At 49.6% G+C, this 18,224-nt stretch overlaps 1 protein-coding gene across 2 annotated transcripts in view; it reads left to right on the top strand.

The window, feature by feature from the left end:
• The window catches only part of CCDC40 (coiled-coil domain containing 40), a 42,454-nt gene that overhangs the window by 10,305 nt on the left and 13,925 nt on the right, over positions 1 to 18,224 (top strand). For both annotated transcript variants that reach the window (XM_033091899.1, XM_033091900.1), the window contains 11 exons: positions 245 to 308; positions 721 to 1,353; positions 3,329 to 3,467; positions 4,425 to 4,588; positions 5,451 to 5,534; positions 5,611 to 5,830; positions 10,868 to 11,025; positions 11,205 to 11,327; positions 12,904 to 13,025; positions 15,969 to 16,212; positions 16,295 to 16,477. In XM_033091899.1, the coding sequence (XP_032947790.1) occupies positions 245 to 308; positions 721 to 1,353; positions 3,329 to 3,467; positions 4,425 to 4,588; positions 5,451 to 5,534; positions 5,611 to 5,830; positions 10,868 to 11,025; positions 11,205 to 11,327; positions 12,904 to 13,025; positions 15,969 to 16,212; positions 16,295 to 16,477 (2,134 nt within the window). The remainder of the gene's footprint in view (positions 1 to 244; positions 309 to 720; positions 1,354 to 3,328; positions 3,468 to 4,424; positions 4,589 to 5,450; positions 5,535 to 5,610; positions 5,831 to 10,867; positions 11,026 to 11,204; positions 11,328 to 12,903; positions 13,026 to 15,968; positions 16,213 to 16,294; positions 16,478 to 18,224) is intronic.

Here is an 18,224-nt window from a genome sequence, read left to right on the forward strand (position 1 = left end):
ATAATTGTATTTTTCACTCATTCATTCCTGGAGCAACTCTTTTGTGGCATTCCCTATATGTGACAGGTGTGTTTAGTTCTGGGGTTAGCGACAAACATGACAAAGTCACAGCCGATAGCCTAGAGGAGAGGCAGTATTAACAAGTAAATAAACAGATGTATACTCATAGACATCCGGGAGGTAATAAATGCCCGGGGAAAAGATGCTATTGGGTGAAACTATCACACTGTTTCTCTGCAACCAGGTCTCACCTGGAAGGAGACTGGACTTCTGAAGGAGAGGAGGACCAGAGTAAGGAAAGCGACCAGGTAAAGTTCCTTGTGGGATGAATTGTTCTGGCCTTGTGTTTACTAGGAATTAAAGCGAGTTACGACTTTCTTAAGAAAAGTGTATCTTGCACGAGAGCAGTCTCAGTTCAGTTGCCAAGGACCTCAGTGTTCTTCCACCCCAAAGTGTTGGTGGCCAATCGGGAATGCCATTCACATCCTTCTCTTAGATTGCCCCACGTTGTTCAGGATTCATTTCCTGAAATGAAGGATACAAAATAAGTACAAAAAACAGAGAGCGTGCAGATAACTTAAAGCATGAAACATAATCTCTTAGCAATGCTCAAAAGGGTGTGGATGCAGTTTTCCCATCAGTGTTGTTACGCTATGGAGAATAAAACCTCGTAATCTTTTATAGAGTGTTTCCTGATTTTTTTCTGCCATTCGGCAACAGGTGTCAACAACAGAGAAGAGCAGTGACCAGCAAAATGAAGAAGCTGTGGATGCTCCAGAGCATTCTGAGGGGGCAGTCACAACTGGTGGGGAAGTTGGAAACGATGAAGAAATTGGAAACGACAAGGAATCTGGAAACAATGGGGAAGTTGGAGATCACGAGGAAGTTGGAAATGGTGAGGAAGTTGGAAATGAGGAAGCAGGAAATGATGTGGAAGTTGGAAATGATAAGGAAGTTGGAAACGATAAGGAAGTTGGAAACGTTGAGGAAGTTGGAAACGAGGAGGAAGCCGGAAACGATGGGGAAGCCGGAAACGATGAGGAAGCTGGAAATGAGGAGGAAGTGGAAATGGAAGAGGAATTGGACTTTGAAGAGGAATTAGAATCTGATGTGGAAATCATGTCCTCTGAAGAGAAAGTCAGTTCTACAGATCTGACTTACTCAGACATCAGTCCTAGCGAGGTGCCTGGAGGGGAAGATGGCCTCCCACACCCGTATGAAAGAGCCAGCCTTGAGGACACAGAGTCCCTCCGTCCATCAGAATCCAGAGAGGTAGAGGTCATCCCCACAGAACCATCCCGGCAGCTAGTAGGCTCATCCAAGCAAACGGGCCAGGATGCTTCCAGACGCACGGTAAGCAAAGCGGGGGGTAGCCCGAGGTCTGCTAATGCAAGTGTTTCACTACCCATGTGGTCCGTCACCCTATGCGAGGAACTCAGAATACACTGTAAATACCAGTTGCAGTTCCTGTTAGAAATTCCTTAGCAAACTGAGGTCCTAGAATGCCAAGAGTTTCTGCAAGCCCATGGCTGGGAACACTCTATGTATGGCCTCCAGGTTTCCGGTCTCTAGAGCAGCGCCGTCCGTGAGGATGGAAACGCTCTTTATCTGCGCTGTCCAATAAGATTGCTGTTCTTCACGTGGCTACAGAGCACTGGAAATGTGGCCAGGGAGACAGAGGAACTGCTGTGATGACCCCCCCAACAGGACAGCCTCTGGAACTCGCCCTCTCACCCTGTTCTGACCTCTCCCCCACCTGAGGCTAGCCTCACCTGTTGGCTTGAGGTGTGAATTGTTCTGGAAGGGAAGGAGGGGCAGTGTGGGGTGGGAAGAGAACGTACTGCATTTCTCTGTCATTGACGCGGGGAGGGTCGCTGCTACGCCCTTGATGCGTGCCCTTGATGCGCGTATTGTCTCAGCGAACCCTGACAATAACCCTGTGAAGTGGGGACTGGTATCCCCATTGTACAGATAAGGAAGTGGGCGGAGGGACTTCCGTGCCAGGGTTACACGCTGTCATGGCAGACGGCCGCTCCTGCAAGGAAGCCACGTTTCAAACCACAAAGGGATGACATCTCCCTTCCCCGTGAAACCAAAAAGAGTTCATCACTTTGGGAAACAAATATCAAAAATATTCGATATTTGACGAGCCCTCACTAACCTTGATGATTACAAGTGACACATACATGACTGAGACCACTTTTAAAAATGTAACAACAACATGAACAGTGTCTTCACCTTCTAAGATAGCCAGGAGATTGGAAGGGTTGGTCACCTGTGCAGCTGTGACCAACAGAAATTGGGTTTACAATTTCCATCCTTGGGTCTAGTTTCTAGAAAATTCACTGGGAAACAGCTTCCAAATTTGGTCAACCAGAAGGGCAGAGACAAACCCTAAGACAGCGCCCTAGTTCCTTCCCCCTGGCTGGTGCCCAGTCTTCAGAAGAAGTTGGAATTACCAAGTGGGAGTCGCTGTGTCCAGCAGTCTGTATGGATGTCTCACCTGCTTTCTGGACACCCCAGAGGTGGGCATTTGACTGTGGGTCCCCATTGATGTTATTAAGCTCTGGGTGCCTCGGATAGCATTTCTAGAGTCAATGTCATCTGAGGAAGTGCATTTAGAAAGAGCATTAGCTGGGGGTTGAGATAGCCTGACTTTGAACCTGCCCTTCACTAGCTGTTCGAACTTCATGCAAGGTCTTTGACTTCTGTGAGGCCACTTCCCCTACAGGGAAGAGAAGTGACTAATGTCTTCCTCCCAGGGTTGTTGTACAGGGCCATTTGTTGTCACTAATATTCACCAGTTCATCACCAGCAATAATTATTGTCATCAATGATAAGTGCAAGAGTCTTTTTAAAACTGAAATAGATCCAAGTGTTTTTATTGAGGGCAAAGATGTTCTGATCCAAATGTCCCTGAAGTGGAATGGTTTGAAAGAAGAGAAGAAACAGCCCTCTTGGGAGACCACTGCCCCGAGCTGAGCCTTTCCTGTCTGCTTTTGTAAAGAGGATTCTCAAAGCCATAACCATCCTCTCAGAGATCAGCATTTGCAGGAAAGAAAGCCACACCCAACACACACCTGTACCCCGTTCCTCAGCGTTTACACTTCGCTATAGATCCAGAAAGGCAGAGGCCACTCCTGGATTCCTTGTCCACGTGGGGGGTAGACAATCTCCATTTTGACCATTTGCGAAAGCCAAATGATATCCAAATGATTTTCTATTCCTTTAACAATCATGTTGCATTTTGAGCGCCGTAATGAATCACATCGAATAACTTCTCTGGTCTGATTACGTCCTCACTGATTCAGGCTTGGTCCCTTTCTAGAAAACATCCCCTGAAGCGCTCCAGCAGGAGGCTTCTCCTCTGAGAACACACCATCGCCTCCGACTGAGTCCAGGGGACAGCAGGACGTCCTTTGTTGAGCTGTTCCCGAGCATGGAGGAGCCCTTCGCACAGGAACCAGGTACCATGGCGCCCAGTCACGGGATAAGCCACTTCACAGCCCCTTCCTGCCAAGGATGCCCCACCTGTCACCTCACTTCCTGCTTGGCTAAGAGCTGAAGGGTGAACATATTATTAACAGTTATGGATAACATTTATGGAGCATTGACTCTGTCTTATCTCACTTAATCCCTACACCAACCCACGAGGTAGAAACAGTTCTCCATTGTACAAAGACCCTAAGAGTCATCACGTAACGTATCCGAGTAAGTGGCAGACCCAGGCCCTGACTGAGATCCGATGACACCCCAGCCCACAGCCCTGACCGCCGTTTCTCACGGGGTCCTGGCCTCGGAGAGGAGCTCAGTGACAGCACCCCTGAAGGTGTGCCTATTTGCTGAGTTTCAAAGGCTTTCCCACCATGGCCTCATCTTGTCCCTCTGCCTCTGTGTCCCGGTGTCGTGTGCATGGGAAAGCAGATCAGGGTACTTCTCATTGCACGTGACACAAGTGCCTGATGCCATCAGCATTTTTAGCGGCATGAAGGCAGCACACGAATAAACGCGTTCAACACAGAGCGGGACCTCTCCAGCTTAGACGGGCAGAAAAGCTGAAACGAGACCCTCACTGAGAATTTCATGTCCTTCCAATCTTACCAGCTATTTCCCATTTAAACAAACAAAAAAATCAATGTAGCCTATCAGTGAGAAGCCACCTTTCTAGTCGCTATTTATGTATAAAAAAAAGTATCTACAGAATGTATTTCCTTTTTGTCTGCCTTTAAAATGTGACCTTTTCACGGAACATGTGGAATCGATGACTAGGAGATTCACAGACAGAAGACAGTGGAACTAGCGCTTCTGAACCCCCAACACATTCGGGAGCTCTTTTCCTCTTTCCCATCATGTGGTAGGAGGTTGGAAGTCGGCTTTGCCTGACGACTCTGTTAGCTCCTCAGTGATGTTTGCTGCCCCCCCAGGGGAGTCCGCCGCCCATCCCAGGGAAGGCTCCCTGCCCTCCTTCCTGGACACCATCCAACAGCTCAGCACCACCGAGGAAGGGGTCACAGAGAGAGCGGAGTCTGAGGGGAGTGACGAGGAGGAAGAAGACGGGTCCCAGCTGGTGGTCTTAGACCCAGGCCACGTAAGGAAATATTCCCCAGCCCTGCTTTTGCCCCACACAGATGAAGAATGACTTAGAGACGTTCTTTCACCTGCCATTTAGGCCCTTCTCTGCCCTCCGCCTCCACGGCCCGTTCCCTACCCCCAAATGCCAGTGTTCACACCCCACCTGGTCACTGACAGTTATTCTGCGTGGGTCTGGCCTGCCGCTCTGTAAAGCAAAGTCTCTTTTGAGGCTCATATGCCCAAAGCCAGCGTTTGTCAGCCAGGCCATTCTCTGTGGTGGGGGCGTCGTAGGCGCTGTAGGATGGTGAGCAACAGCCTTGGGCTCCACCGGTAGGTGGCAGCGGCACCTCTCCCTCTCCCACAGTGTGACAGCCAGATGTCTCCAGACATCGCTGGGTGTTGGGTGGGGGCAAAACTACCCCCACTGAGAACCGCTGCCTCAGTCAACCAACCAGCTCGTGAGTTCCTTTGTCCCAGCCCTCTGGCAAAGCGGGCAAGGCAGGCCTTAACGGACTGAACCCACTTGGAAAACCCTGTGCTCCCCGTCCTTCAGGAAGATGGGGGTGGCACTGGGAAAGGGGCTGGGTGATTGGTCGGTGGTGACACCCACTCTGGCTCCTGGAGTAAAACCGGAACCAGCGCCCCAGCTTGCCCTGTCATTTTGCCAAAGTGTGCTGTCAGGTCTTCAATGCCTAGGACCAGATCTCTAGTGCCTGTAGTTTGTGGCTTCCAGAGTAAGAATCCTGGGCGGAAGAGGGGAGCACCCAGCATGGAAGTCATTTCCGTCTGTCCCCACCCCCAACCCCCAGGGCTGTGGTGACTTAGGCTAAGTCCGGGATGGGACAACAGACTAACCGGTGTGCGTTGCATTGTTTCAGCCCCTGATGCTAAGGTTCCAGGCTGCCCTGAAGAACTATCTCAACAGACAGATAGAGAAGCTGAAACTGGAGCTTCGGGAGCTGGTGCGTACCGTCCCTTCCAGCCTTCCGGCCGGCGTGTTCCCTCATACCCCTGACCCAGCTTCTCTGTCTGCTGCAGGAGGTGTCCGCCAAGCAAATCCGAGTCCAGCGGCAGGAGCTGGGGGTGGATCTCTATGGGGTCCAACAGCAGCTGGTCCACCTGCAGATGCAGCTCGAGAAAAACCAGGACTGCCACTCGATCACCGCGTGCGCACGGCGGCAGAAGGAGCAGGAGCTGCAGGGCGCGCGCTGGCTCTACACCAGGACCTGCGAGGCCGCCGACAAGGAGCGCAAAACATGTAAGCGTCTCAGTGTCCCGCCGGGTCCCTGCGTGCGATGGCATGAGCGCAGTGCAATGGGAAAAGCAAGGTGTGAGCGGCCCGCAGCGGTTCCCAGCCTTTTCAGTGAGGGAAGGCGTGCATGTCCAAAAAGGTACCTCCTGAGGCAAGCCGCCAACGCCGAAAGGCCCACAGGCGGGGTACACGGAGTCAAAAACGGAAGGGGCTGGTGGGTAGCAGAGGTTCCGGGGTGGACGTGTCCCAAGGGGCCCGCAGAGCGGGAATGAGCAGGGTGTAAACAGGTGGGAACGTTTAGGGGACACCAGTCCAAGGTGCACGGGCTTGAACAAGCCGGGAACCCATAGCTGGGATTCGGTGGCTGATTTAGGAGGAACCCACGGCCTTTGGACCAGATGAGACAGTAGGGCTGTGACTCGTACATGCACTGTTACTACTGATGTGGGGCGTAGGGGACATAGGTCACAGTGGACAGTGGCTTCCTTAAGCCTCTGTGGATTATTTTAGTCTTGGTGCTTTTTTTATGTTTCCAACTTTCTTTATCAACTCTGTATTACTCTTAGAATGGGGGAAATAACCTAAAAGAATACAGAGGAAAACTGAATGCCACGTATGTCCCAGCTGTGGCCGGAAAAAAAGAGTTCAGACCCTGAGAACTGCAGGCGAGGTTTCCAGATTGAAAGAACCTGGGCAAATGCTCACTTATCAAGCACCCCTTCCTGGTTGCCACCAAATCACCAGAAAGTACCAAAAAGAGAACACAACATCCATGCTCATTGTAACGTGCTGCGTCCTCCAGATGAACTAGAATTTAGAGCAGCCTGAAAGAGGGCACAGGACCCCCCCCCCGCCCCAACTCCCACCCCTCCACACACGAGCAGTGCGTGGCCACCGTGCCCCTCACCCGAGGCTCAGAGTGTGGACGGGCTTCTGGAAAGTTCTTCATGGAGGTTGGCAGAGGGGAGGAACAGAAGCTGTCAGATCAAGCAAGAATTCTACCCAGCAGCACCCTTTCTCACTTCCGAGCTCTAACGCATTCGGGTGAGGGGCCCCGCCCCGCCCATTGATTGGGGGCTACCACTACACTGTCCCTTTGGTGCATGCAACATGGGGCTTTGCCACTAGAGAATGTCCACAGGTGCCCGCCTCACCTGCGAGGGAGGTGAAGCCCCCCAGTCATTGAATCTTCACATCAACCTGTGGGTCATCAGGGGCAGTCCCCAGACACGAGAGAAGACAGGGCTGGTCAGACGCAGCAGACCCCTCCACAAACAGACCAGGCTTGGAAAACAGAACAGCAGGGTACCAGCTGGTATTCTGCATGGGATCTTAGAGGACAGCTCACCAGTCAAATGAGAGCAGTGTTGCAGAAAAGGATACTTGGGATTTAAAAATAATCTTCGGAGAAAAAGGCACTGCATATTCAAATCACAATTGCTAAAAACTGAACTTGTAAATTAAAAGGACAGTTTGAGGAATTCTCCCCAGAATTCAGAGCAAACACCCCAAGTGATGAACCTTTTGAGAAAGAGCTAAAAGACATGGTTGGCAGATCTCGGAAGATCAATATCCATAAGACAGAAATTCCAGGGGATTAGAGGTATTAGCCAATGACATCAGAGGAAAACATTTGCATGAGTTCAACAAAGACGTCTTCAGATGTAAAGATCATGGCGGGGCCACACAGGTGGGAGAAAAAAACAAACATGTCTAGACATAGCTGGTGACATTTTTAAATGCCAAAGGTAAAGGGGGGAAAATGCCATGGGCTTATAGGCAGGAGAAAACCAGACACTTCCTATGTTATTCCACCCCCCAGGGATGGAAAATTTGGGAAATGTTTCCCAGGCTTATTTCACCTAGCTTAATGTAATCTTTACTGCAAAAGCTGGCAACGTACAAAAACAGAAAACTATAAAGCGGTCCAACTTATGAGGTACAAAAATCCTAAATAAAATATTAGCAAATATTAAATATTTGTTCAGCAACAAAAGATTAAGTTCGGCAACATAGTACAAGGAAAATACCCCTTAGTCACGAAGGGCTTCTTCCTTCTGGGATAATTTGAAATTAGGAAACCTACTAATTCAATGCATTATATCCATCAGTTGAAGCAGAGAGAAAAAATATTTTCTGGATGGATGCCACATGGTGTTTGCTAGATCTCATTGCCCATCCTGAACTGGGACAGAAGGAAAGTTCTGTATAAGTATTTACCAGGAACTAACAAGGAGGCTTAACTCAGTGGAAAGCATTGGAGAAATTACAGTTAAAACCAGGAGACGTGAGGGTACCTGCCAGCACCACTGCTGGCGTCCTTTTGGAGGCTCCAGCAATGCAAGAAAAACAGGGAATTTTTGCAATGCGAGAAATGTAATGATGAAATTCTCATTCTCTACCAATAACACAGTTGTTCACCTAGAAGTTTCAAGATTACTGATGAAAAAGAGTGAATGGAAACAGCAAGAAATCAGTAAAGTAGCCGAATACCGGGTTTGCATGAGTTCAAAAAAGACACATCTTCAGATGTAATGACCCATGGGGGACCACACAGGTGGAGAAAAAAACAAACATAGTTTTCTTCCATACTGGTGATATCCAGTTAGGAATGACAATTTTGTAAAAACCTCATCCAGAATAGCTATAACAAGCACAAAAGACTCAGGAATAAACCTAACAGGAAGCGCGTGAGCCTATCTGAAGAAAAACAATACAATTTTACTAAAGAACATAAAACAGCAAATGGATCAACCACGTTACTGGACAATAGAATCATATAAAAATGTCATTTCTCTCTGAATGAATAAGTTCAGTGCAGCTCCAGTTAAATCCACAATGGGATGTTTTGGGTGAACTTAAATTTATTTAACATAGTTACTTATTTTCAAGAAGTAATAATTCAAAATTGAAGCACTCTGGAGTGAAAAGCCTCCTGACCTCTCCTCCCCCAGAGGCACCCGTATTATTGATTCTTGTGTATTTTTTTAAAGATATTTTTGCACATAAAAGCAAAGTTACAAGGGTACGCGTATACTCTCCCTCTAGTTTTTTACACAAGTGGCTGCTTATTATACCTGCTGCTCTGTTCCTCGCATTTTTTTCACTTGTCAATGTGTACTGGAGGTTATCCCATAACCACACATAAAAAGCTCTCCATTCTTGACACATTGACTTTAAAGTTCACTTGGGAGACTAAATGCACCAGAATAGCCAAGAAAGTTTGGGGAAAGGAAGGCTCCTGAAGGAAAATTGTCATATCAGGCGTCAAAACACAGTACCGTGTTTCCCCGAAAATAAGACCTAACTGGAAAATAAGCCCTAGCAGATTTTTCAGGATGACGTCCCCTGAACATAAGCCCTAATTCGTCTTTTGGAGCAAAACTTAATATACGACCTGGTCTTATTTTTGGGAAACACGGTAGCAGTCTATAGCAATAAAATCAGAATGCTACCAAAAGAAAAACGAACAGACACATCGATGGTTCCAGAGTCGAGTCCTGGGAAAGTTACCCAGGAATTTACCTGTTGTAAATGACATAAACAGAAACCGGTTGCGTTTTTAAATCACTAAATATTTTTTGATCATTTGGACCGCTGAAAATAAATACTTAGACCCTGATTTCACACCATACAAAAAATAAGTTCCAGGTAAAGACTTAAGAAATCATAGAAGCATTAGAAAAATATGTAAGAGCATACTTTCTATAATCTCGAGGTGAGGAAGGTCTTTGTAAGCATGATGAGAAAAATACGGAGGTCAGACAGGAGGAGTTTGACAGGTTTGATTATATACAAACAAACCTTATCTGTCAGGAAGCATGCACAGTTAAAAGACAAACACAAATTGCGAAAAAAAACAAACATTTGAAACACCTGTGACAACATCTACATCTTCTGTTGCAGTTTTCAATTGCTGCATAACAAACTGCCTCAAACGTAGGAGCTCAGAACAACCCTCATACATATATTGCCCACACTTCTGTGGTCCACTGGGTTCTCTGCTTGAGGCACCAGAGAGTCAAACTCACGTGTTGGTTGAGTGGGTTCTCTCGGGGAGACCTCGGGGAAATCTGCTTGCAGACTTGTGTCTTTGGCAGAATTCCTTTTCTTGTGGCTGTAGGATTGAGGACCCACTTCCTTGCTGGCTGTCAGCAGGAGCCGCTTTCAGCTCCTGGGGGCCCTCCACATCTCCTGCCACATGGCGCTCCATCTTCAAGTCCGCAGTGGAGAATTTGCCCCTCATCTCATCGCATCTCGTTTGCCTGGTGAATCTTTCTCACTTCCTCTTTTGCCACCAGCCGGAGAAACAATGCTGTGCTTTCAAAGGGCTCACCTGCTTAGGTCGGGCCCACCGGATGAGTTCCCCGCTGACATACATGGAACCTAATCACCGGGGGAACACCAGGGGGCAAAGGTTATGGGAGCCATTTAAAAAGTCTGCCCACCTTGCCTTTATTACATAAAGAGCTCTTAGGTCAAAACAAAATTTTTAAAAAAAACCTCTTAGGAGCCAATTAGTAAAAGACCAGTATCCCAGGAGAAAAACGGCCGTTGATATGGGAAGGCATTTCGGAGAAGGAAGAGGGCTACTGGTGTTAACAGTGCTGGCCCACCCGTGGCCGGCCTTTGTCCTTCGGGCCTGTGCCCCCCATGTGGCCGCTTCTGTGCGGAGGGGCTTCAGTGGGGCTCAGCCCACCCTGAGGCTAGCTTCCCCCTAGGGGATTTAGGACCCCACCTCAGACGGCCAACCTCTACGTGGTAAGAAATCAACAAAATGAACCCAGGCCTGGTAAGCTGAGGCCCTTGAGTCCCTGGGCGCCGCCAGGACCTCCCGCGCTGAGCGGAGCGGCTTACCCTGCTGGGTGGGCGCAGGGTACAAACGTTTTTGTCCCTCAAATTAGATTGTCAGGTCTTTGAGGGCAAAGCCTGGATCTCCGTCGGTTCAAAGCAGCTTCCCGGTGTCGCCTGCGATGGTGAGGGCAGCAATGGTGCTGCCTCCTCGGGTGTGCGATGCTGGAAAGCTCCCCACTTCCTCCCCAGTGGCCGCTCTGCAAACGGAGATGGAGAAGCTGGCTCTGCATCTCTTCTACATGCAGAACATAGAGGACGACGTGCGAGGCGACATCCGTGTGATGAAGCAGGTCGTGAAGAAGTCAGAAGCGGAGCGGTCGCGGGCGGAGGTGGAGAAGAAGAAGCAGGTACTCGGCCACTTCCACACACGCGTGACTCTTCCCCGCGCGCCGGATTCTGGCGAAGGCGCCTGGCTTGGCCTCCTGCGTAAACCCCGCAGCGGGGAGAGGCCCTGGCCAGCCCCGTCCGGTCCCGACGGTGGTCGGAGCTGGTCTTTGAGGTGCCGACATGTGGTCTCGTTCCCCAGGACCTGCACGTGGACCAGCTCACTACCCGAGCCAACCAGCTGGAAGAGCAAATCGCTCTGTTTGAGGCTCAGTCCTGCGCCCAGGCGGAGGACACCCGGATTCTCAGGAAAGCCGTGAGCGAGGTAAGAGCGACACCCGCGGGCTCAGCTTCACACGCGCCCGCTGAGCGGAGTCCGACAGCACCCACGTGCCTGTGGAATGAACCAGTGAGCCCCCAATCGCCGGCCAGCTCCCTGCACAGCTGGGCGTCTTTGCAAGCACCTCGGAGCACCTGGCTGACCCATGTGGGACGAGGTCGGTACGGCTGGCTGATGGCGGGTGTATTTATTCCTCCCACAGCCAGGGATAGACAGAAAGGCCCCCCAGGAGTTCGGACATTCTGTTCGGCTTCCTGGGCAGACCGTCGGTAAGTTCCCTAGCCTCAGTGGGCCTCTTCGGGGCGGAAGTCCCTCTAACGACACTCAGTGGGGCTCCCGCGCTGCCCGCAGCCCTGCTCGGTGCGGGGTGTCGGGGGAGTCGCAGGGCAGCACCAAGTTCGTGGTCAACGCTAGAGACCACACTTGCTGAGACTTTATATTTTAATCTGTGAATTACCCTCAGCATTCCCTATGTACAGGGATGACAGGAAGGAAACAACCCACTTCTATTGAAGGAAAAGAAAAAGGACTGTAACGAATGTACACACACCTGGGTCCAGCCTGGAAATATACTCGATTAGAACATGTTCCCATCAGAACCTCAGACAAAATAAGCAACCACTTTTTAGTTAGCCAAGCGATTCTTAAGTTTAGCTGAAAAAGAAATTCAGAGGACCCAGTCACAACTTGTGTTGGAAGGGGAGGTTCGTGAAGGGTGACCAATGGTCCCAATTTGCCCCAAATGGAGGAGTTTCCTGAGATGTGGGACTTTCTGTGCTAAAACCAGAGAATGTTGGATGAACCAGGATGGTGGGTCACCCCAGTATCGCCCTGCCAGATATATCGCCCTACCAATATTTAATATAATGTTTACTGGTGATCAGGGAGATGTGGTTGGCCATGGAAGCCCGGAGAGAGCCCAGAAGCAAGCAAACGTTTATGTAAAAATGCAGTAGGTTATACATTATGGAGAACAAGTGATTTATGCGCCCACTGGTGTGCGGACATTTGGTTAATCATTGGGGGGAAAATTAAATCTTTTCCTCATACCAGACATAAAACAAATGCTAGAAGGGGTCAAGGATTTAAATGGGGAAAATATACCAGAAGAAAATATTTATAAAATCCTGGGTGGGAGAGGCCTCACTAAGCATAACACAGAAAGCAAACACTTTAGAGGAAAAGATAAGGAGGGCAGACAGAAGTTCTGTGGGTATGGGACGCTATCTTAAAAGAGTCTTAGGCTTGGACTTGAAATGGGTAATACCAGGTTTCCCCAAAAATAAGACGGGGTCTTCTATTAAGTTTTGCTCCAAAAGACGCATTAGGGCTTATTTTCAGGAAATGTCTTATTAAAAATCATGCTAGGGCTTACGTTCCGGTTAGGTCTTATTTTTAAGGGAGACACAGTAGTTCTGTTACTCTATTAGGAAATAGTAGTCAAGACTATTAAAAGAGTCGGTTTCCTAGCTTATTTCTTTCCATTTGGTGAGCTTCCGCCAAGGGCGTTCCGCCATATGCCCTGGGGTCCTGATCACGTAACCGCGCCTCCCCACTGCAGGCCTACATGGAAATAGACACCATTAACGTGGAGAAGACTCATATTCTGCAGCAGTGGGCCGTCAGCCTGGTGGGCATGAAGCGTCGTGACGAGGCTTACAGGACCATCCAGGAGGCACTCAGGTATGGCCTCGCCGGGGGGGCTCTCACTGCCCCGCTGAGGTGCCACAGTGGTGGGGGCCAGGGGCTTAGGGCGCCAGGTGGCATGAGCTCACCGAGCAGCACGCACTGCAAGGTGCATGGGAATATGGGGGGAGGGGGGCATGGACTGCTATGCTCCCACCTCCTCCCAGGTGAACAGGCCTCCTGGGACAAAGGGGGCACCTGCAGCCCTGTAGCCCCGCTTCCGCCCTGAAAGCTCCCTTATTGTTTGGCAAGATCTCAGTGTGTCTTAAGTCCTTTCAAATTTTCCGTGGTACTGTGGTACCCGGGGGCAGCCAGCTTTCATGCTCAGATTTCCTGGGCGGATTAAGGAGAAACAGAGAGTGGGAAAGAAGAGGTGTTTATCTTTGGGAGATAAGGCTCCCCTTTGATTCAGGCTCTCCACCTGTGTGCGAAACTCCATACCTTCAGGATTGTTCTGCCGAGAGCTGCGTTCCAACTGAAATCCTGTTTAATCTCCCCAAGAGGAAAAAGGAAGTGCCCCCTTTTCATGTCCCCCTCTGTCACTTCTAGCAAGGGGGGGTCGTGTGGCTTGGGCTGGGTGTTGGAGACAGTGCACCTCCAGGCATGGTGCTGCCTAATTCCCCAATCATTTAGGGTAATGGGCACCCAGATGTGATCACCCATGTCATGTCCCTCACTTGCTTAGCTTTAACTTGGTGCCACAGAGCCTGGCAGAGAGCAGGGCCCTTGCTAACGAGGGAATGAGGTGATATTATCAGTTCCTGAGCTTAGTTTCCAGTAGTCAGTCCTACAACCAGGAGATGCTTTTTCTGCTTGGTCCTGTGACCACACACACATACACACACACACACACACACATAGACACACTCACACACACACCGGCACATGCATATATGATTGTTTTTGAAACAAGACATCTTTACATGAATAATGCTGGATTAGAAATACTCATTTTCTTCACTTCCCGGAGTCAGCAGTCCAAGAGCACAGGCAGAGCTGTGGAATTATCCAGGCAAATCTGCTGGCCCTTTAAATATGCAGGTAGGGGAACCAGGGCGGGCTGCAGGCTGGGCCCTGGGCTTCTCCCTGCCCTGAGTGTTGCCGTTCCAGGGCGGCTGGCTGAGGCCTCCTCCCCCAAAGAGACCCCAGGGTTCAGGTGGCACTTCCCTGGCCCTCCCCATTGTCCTATGCTTCCATGCCTCCAGGACTTGACCCGGGCGTCCCCTCCTCAGCCTCCCTCCTCGCCTTGTCCCTCTGGCTAGTCCTACAGAGAGCACCCCATTAGCACGTGTCCCCAGACAGGCCCTTGGGGACTGCTCTAACGACATGGTGTCCCACTCGGAGATGCGAATGACCGTCAATCCACTGGGCTCCCTGGGGCTGGCGAGCACTTCCTTTAATCTGGACCCGGCTGCCCATGGAATCTTCACAATGTCAGTGACAAAGTTGCATCAAAAGTGGGTCCCAGCCACGGATGAATAATCCTGATGGAGGCTGCAGTCATCACGGAAAGTCATACATTCGAAGGAAACGGGTCATTTCCACGCGAAACTTCTTGAAACAAGCCAGAAAACAGAAAGATTGTGCTGTGCTTAACTTGGGGAGGGGCGTGTACCTTACTTGGAATTTACACTCCCTCAGGGATAGGGCCCCAGGGGTCCCCCTGCGCCCTGTTACCTGCCTGCGTCTTACTTCTGACGGGAAACTCAAGGGGCAGACGGCCCAGGGCTGTTAGTCTAGGAGATGTGAGATCCCGCAGCACGTTCCCCTCTGCATCCTCCAGTGAGACATAATCCTGATTCCATTTCTTTTTGTTTCCTTTATTTTCTATCGGTATCTACTAATCAAGGAAGTTTTTAAAATGTGGTTTGTTTTTTTGTTTTTGGGTGTTTTTTTAAAATAATTTTTGTCAAGGATAAATGAACCCATTACATTAAATTACTGAGAAAAGGATTTTAAAATACCACTGTCCTCCTTTTGTGACAATGACAATTTATTAGCATTTGGGGCACTTGTCTTACGGAGAGTTCAGACTTCTGTCCCACAGCTTGTAACTGTATCTTTTTAAATTGGATGTCTTATTTTTATTGTTAAATTTTAGACATTCATAAGGTTGTTACTTCCTAAAAAAGAAAGCGAGTAGCTTTTTTAAGTCGGGTTTAAGGAGGGTAATTTATATACAAATTGGTTATGTACGTTAGTGATCTGTTTTTAGAGCCCAGTTCTATGGGCTATGACGAATGGACACGGGCAGGTAACCCCCACACACTCGAGATATCAGATATCCCCTTCTCCCCAAGCCAGTACCTCGCCCCATCCCACACTCCCAGCAAAACCGATGGGTTTTCTGCCCCTATAGTTTGCCATTTCCAGAATGCCATAGAATTGGAATCATACAGCTTTTCTTGTCTGGCTTCTTTCACTCAGCATCATGTTTTTGAGATTCATCCCCAGAAAAGAAACATTTATTTGTTTCTTCTTATTGCTGTGTGGTATCCAGCATATGGATACATCAAAACCCATTCATGTATCTCTTCACCAAGTGACAGGACATGTCGCATGTTTCCAGTTTGGGTCCCCTTCCTCCTCCCATAATCATAATCTTAAAAGAGTCTTAGGCTTGGACTTGAAATGGGTAATACCAGGTTTCCCCAAAAATAAGACGGGGTCTTCTATTAAGTTTTGCTCCAAAAGACGCATTAGGGCTTATTTTCAGGGAATGTCTTATTAAAAATCATGCTAGGGCTTACGTTCCGGTTAGGTCTTATTTTTAAGGGAAACACAGTAGTTCTGTTACTCTATTAGGAAATAGTAGTCAAGACTATTAAAAGAGTCGGTTTCCTAGCTTATTTCTTTCCATTTGGTGAGCTTCCGCCAAGGGCGTTCCGCCATATGCCCTGGGGTCCTGATGTCTTGGCTTTCCTCTCTCAATTTCGGCAGTGAATGCCAGCATCAGATCAAGTCCATCGATGGGGAAATCGAAGCCTATAAAAAATCCATCATGAAGGAGGAAGAAAAGAACGAGAAGCTGGCGAGTATCCTGAACCGGGCGGAGACAGAAGCCAGCCTGATGCAGAAACTGAGCACGCAGTGCCTGAGCAAGGAGGAGGCCCTGCAGAGCGAGTTCAACACGTACAGCCTCACCCTGCAGGACACAGAGGACGCGCTGGACAAGACCAACGTGGTACGGCCGTGTCCCCCCACCCGGCAGAGCGTGCCTCCACGGCCCCGATAACGGCACCCACCCCGGGACTCTTCCTTTCCAGGAATACACGATGACCATGGGCGGATTACAGACCGTCCACCAGACCATCCGGGAAGAGCTGGACGTGAAGAGGAACCTGGACGTCTCCATCATAGAGAAGCTGCAGGAGCACATGACCTCCAACAAGATGACCAAGTACTTTCAGCAGCTCATCCTGAAGCGCCAGAAGGAAAAGACCAACATGGTACGCCACCTCCCCCCACTGCGGCTGAGAGGGAGGGCGCTCTCGGGGACAGTGGGAACGGGGAGGCGGCTCGTGGACCCAACAGACCACACGCAGCGGAGTCAGTGTGAGCAGAGGGCCTTACACGTCCCTTTACATTGTTTCCAGTAGTAAAAGCAATGCATTTTATTCTAGAAACCCTGGAAATGCAGAAAGGCATAACGAAGGAAACAAGGCAGCCGTACTCCCACCACCCAGAGATAATCTCTTCTAAAATGTTGGTGTGTTTCCTTCCGGAAATATTGCTAAGCACACATGCTCATACTCACACATACAGCCAAATAAATGCAGACATGCAAAGACACATAGAAACACAGTATATACATACCCCATGCCCACATGAGGAAACACACATGCACTCTCATACATGCAAAAACACACATGCACATATTTGTGCAAACACACACATACATAAGCACACACACAAACACCCACTTTAGATAACCTAGGACTCATTATATATCAGTTTTTAAGTCCATTCTGATCCATTTTTCATTAATCTTACTGAAATATGACACAGCAAGTACACAAACGATAAGTACAGGTGTCGAATTTCTCACTAAGTGTGTGGTGGTTATTTTACTTTATTGACCATATTCTATTCCACATAACATTCTCCTTAAATATTCTTTAAAAACCTACATTTTTCTTTCTGCACTGCATTTCCTCATACGAAAGTATGTATTTTGCTAACAATTCTCTGGTTAGACACCTCAGGTTGTTTCTAGGTCTAAAACATTGGGAACAACTCAGCACTGCAGGTGCTCGCCCGTAAGTCCTTGTTCACCCGTCTGAGGAGGGGTTTCTGGAGAGAAACCCTGGCTCCAATGCCAGGAGCCTTTTAAACGGAGTGTAGAGCTGCTCGAGCCTCTGCCTCGCCAAGGCTTGTGCTGGAGGTCCTGGGGTGGCATGTGCCCTTCCTGGCCTGGGAACCACCCCCCCTCTAGGAGCTCGCTTTTGCTCTCCCAGGGGTCTTTCTTCACTCTGTGCTGTGGTCCGGAGTCCCTGTGTCCTTGGAAAAGCAATTCATTATGTGAATTGTTTCTCCTTTGCCTCTTCCCCCGGTACTGTGACCCCGCTGGAGTCCCCTGCCTCAGCAGTCCCCTTCGAGGACCCCACAGAAGCCACCACAGCCTGCACCAGGCAGGGATCATCCCAGCGGAGGGCCTCCCCCCAGGCCCCTCTAGGTCTCGGGAGGAGAGGCAGGTCCCATCCAACCTTCTGGATTCACATAGCAGCCACATACATGAATGTATTCCCTCGCTTTTCAGCCCCACCAGGGGGTTCCACCTGTGACTCCAACCCAGGCCCTTCTGAGGAGTGTGGGGGGGGAGCCTTAGGTGGAGATGCCCTGGAGGTTAAGGGCCCTGCGCCTGTGTGACCCTGGGCCTCTGCCTTCACTCTCTCCTCTGGTACGAGACACCTTATAGGTGTCAGAGGATTAGATCTAAGCATTTGTTAAAATTTGAGCAAAATGTCTCGGGAGGGCCAGAGGCAGTGCTCCCTAAATGTCAACCATCGCCATTGTTGTCATGGTGGGTACTGGTCAGAAGGAGGCCCAGCTGGTGGGGCTCACCTGTCCGCCCAGAAGGGCAGGGCCACTGTCTATGTAGTGGCTGCTTGTGGCCGCCTCACCCCTCCCACTCTGGGGAGGAGAGCAGCTGGCTCTTGGCCTGGTTGTGCCAAGGAAGTGGGGGACATGGGGCTG

The sequence above is a fragment of the Rhinolophus ferrumequinum genome, chromosome 21 (assembly GCF_004115265.2).
Source record: "Rhinolophus ferrumequinum isolate MPI-CBG mRhiFer1 chromosome 21, mRhiFer1_v1.p, whole genome shotgun sequence".
In the NCBI taxonomy this organism is placed as follows: domain Eukaryota; kingdom Metazoa; phylum Chordata; class Mammalia; order Chiroptera; family Rhinolophidae; genus Rhinolophus; species Rhinolophus ferrumequinum.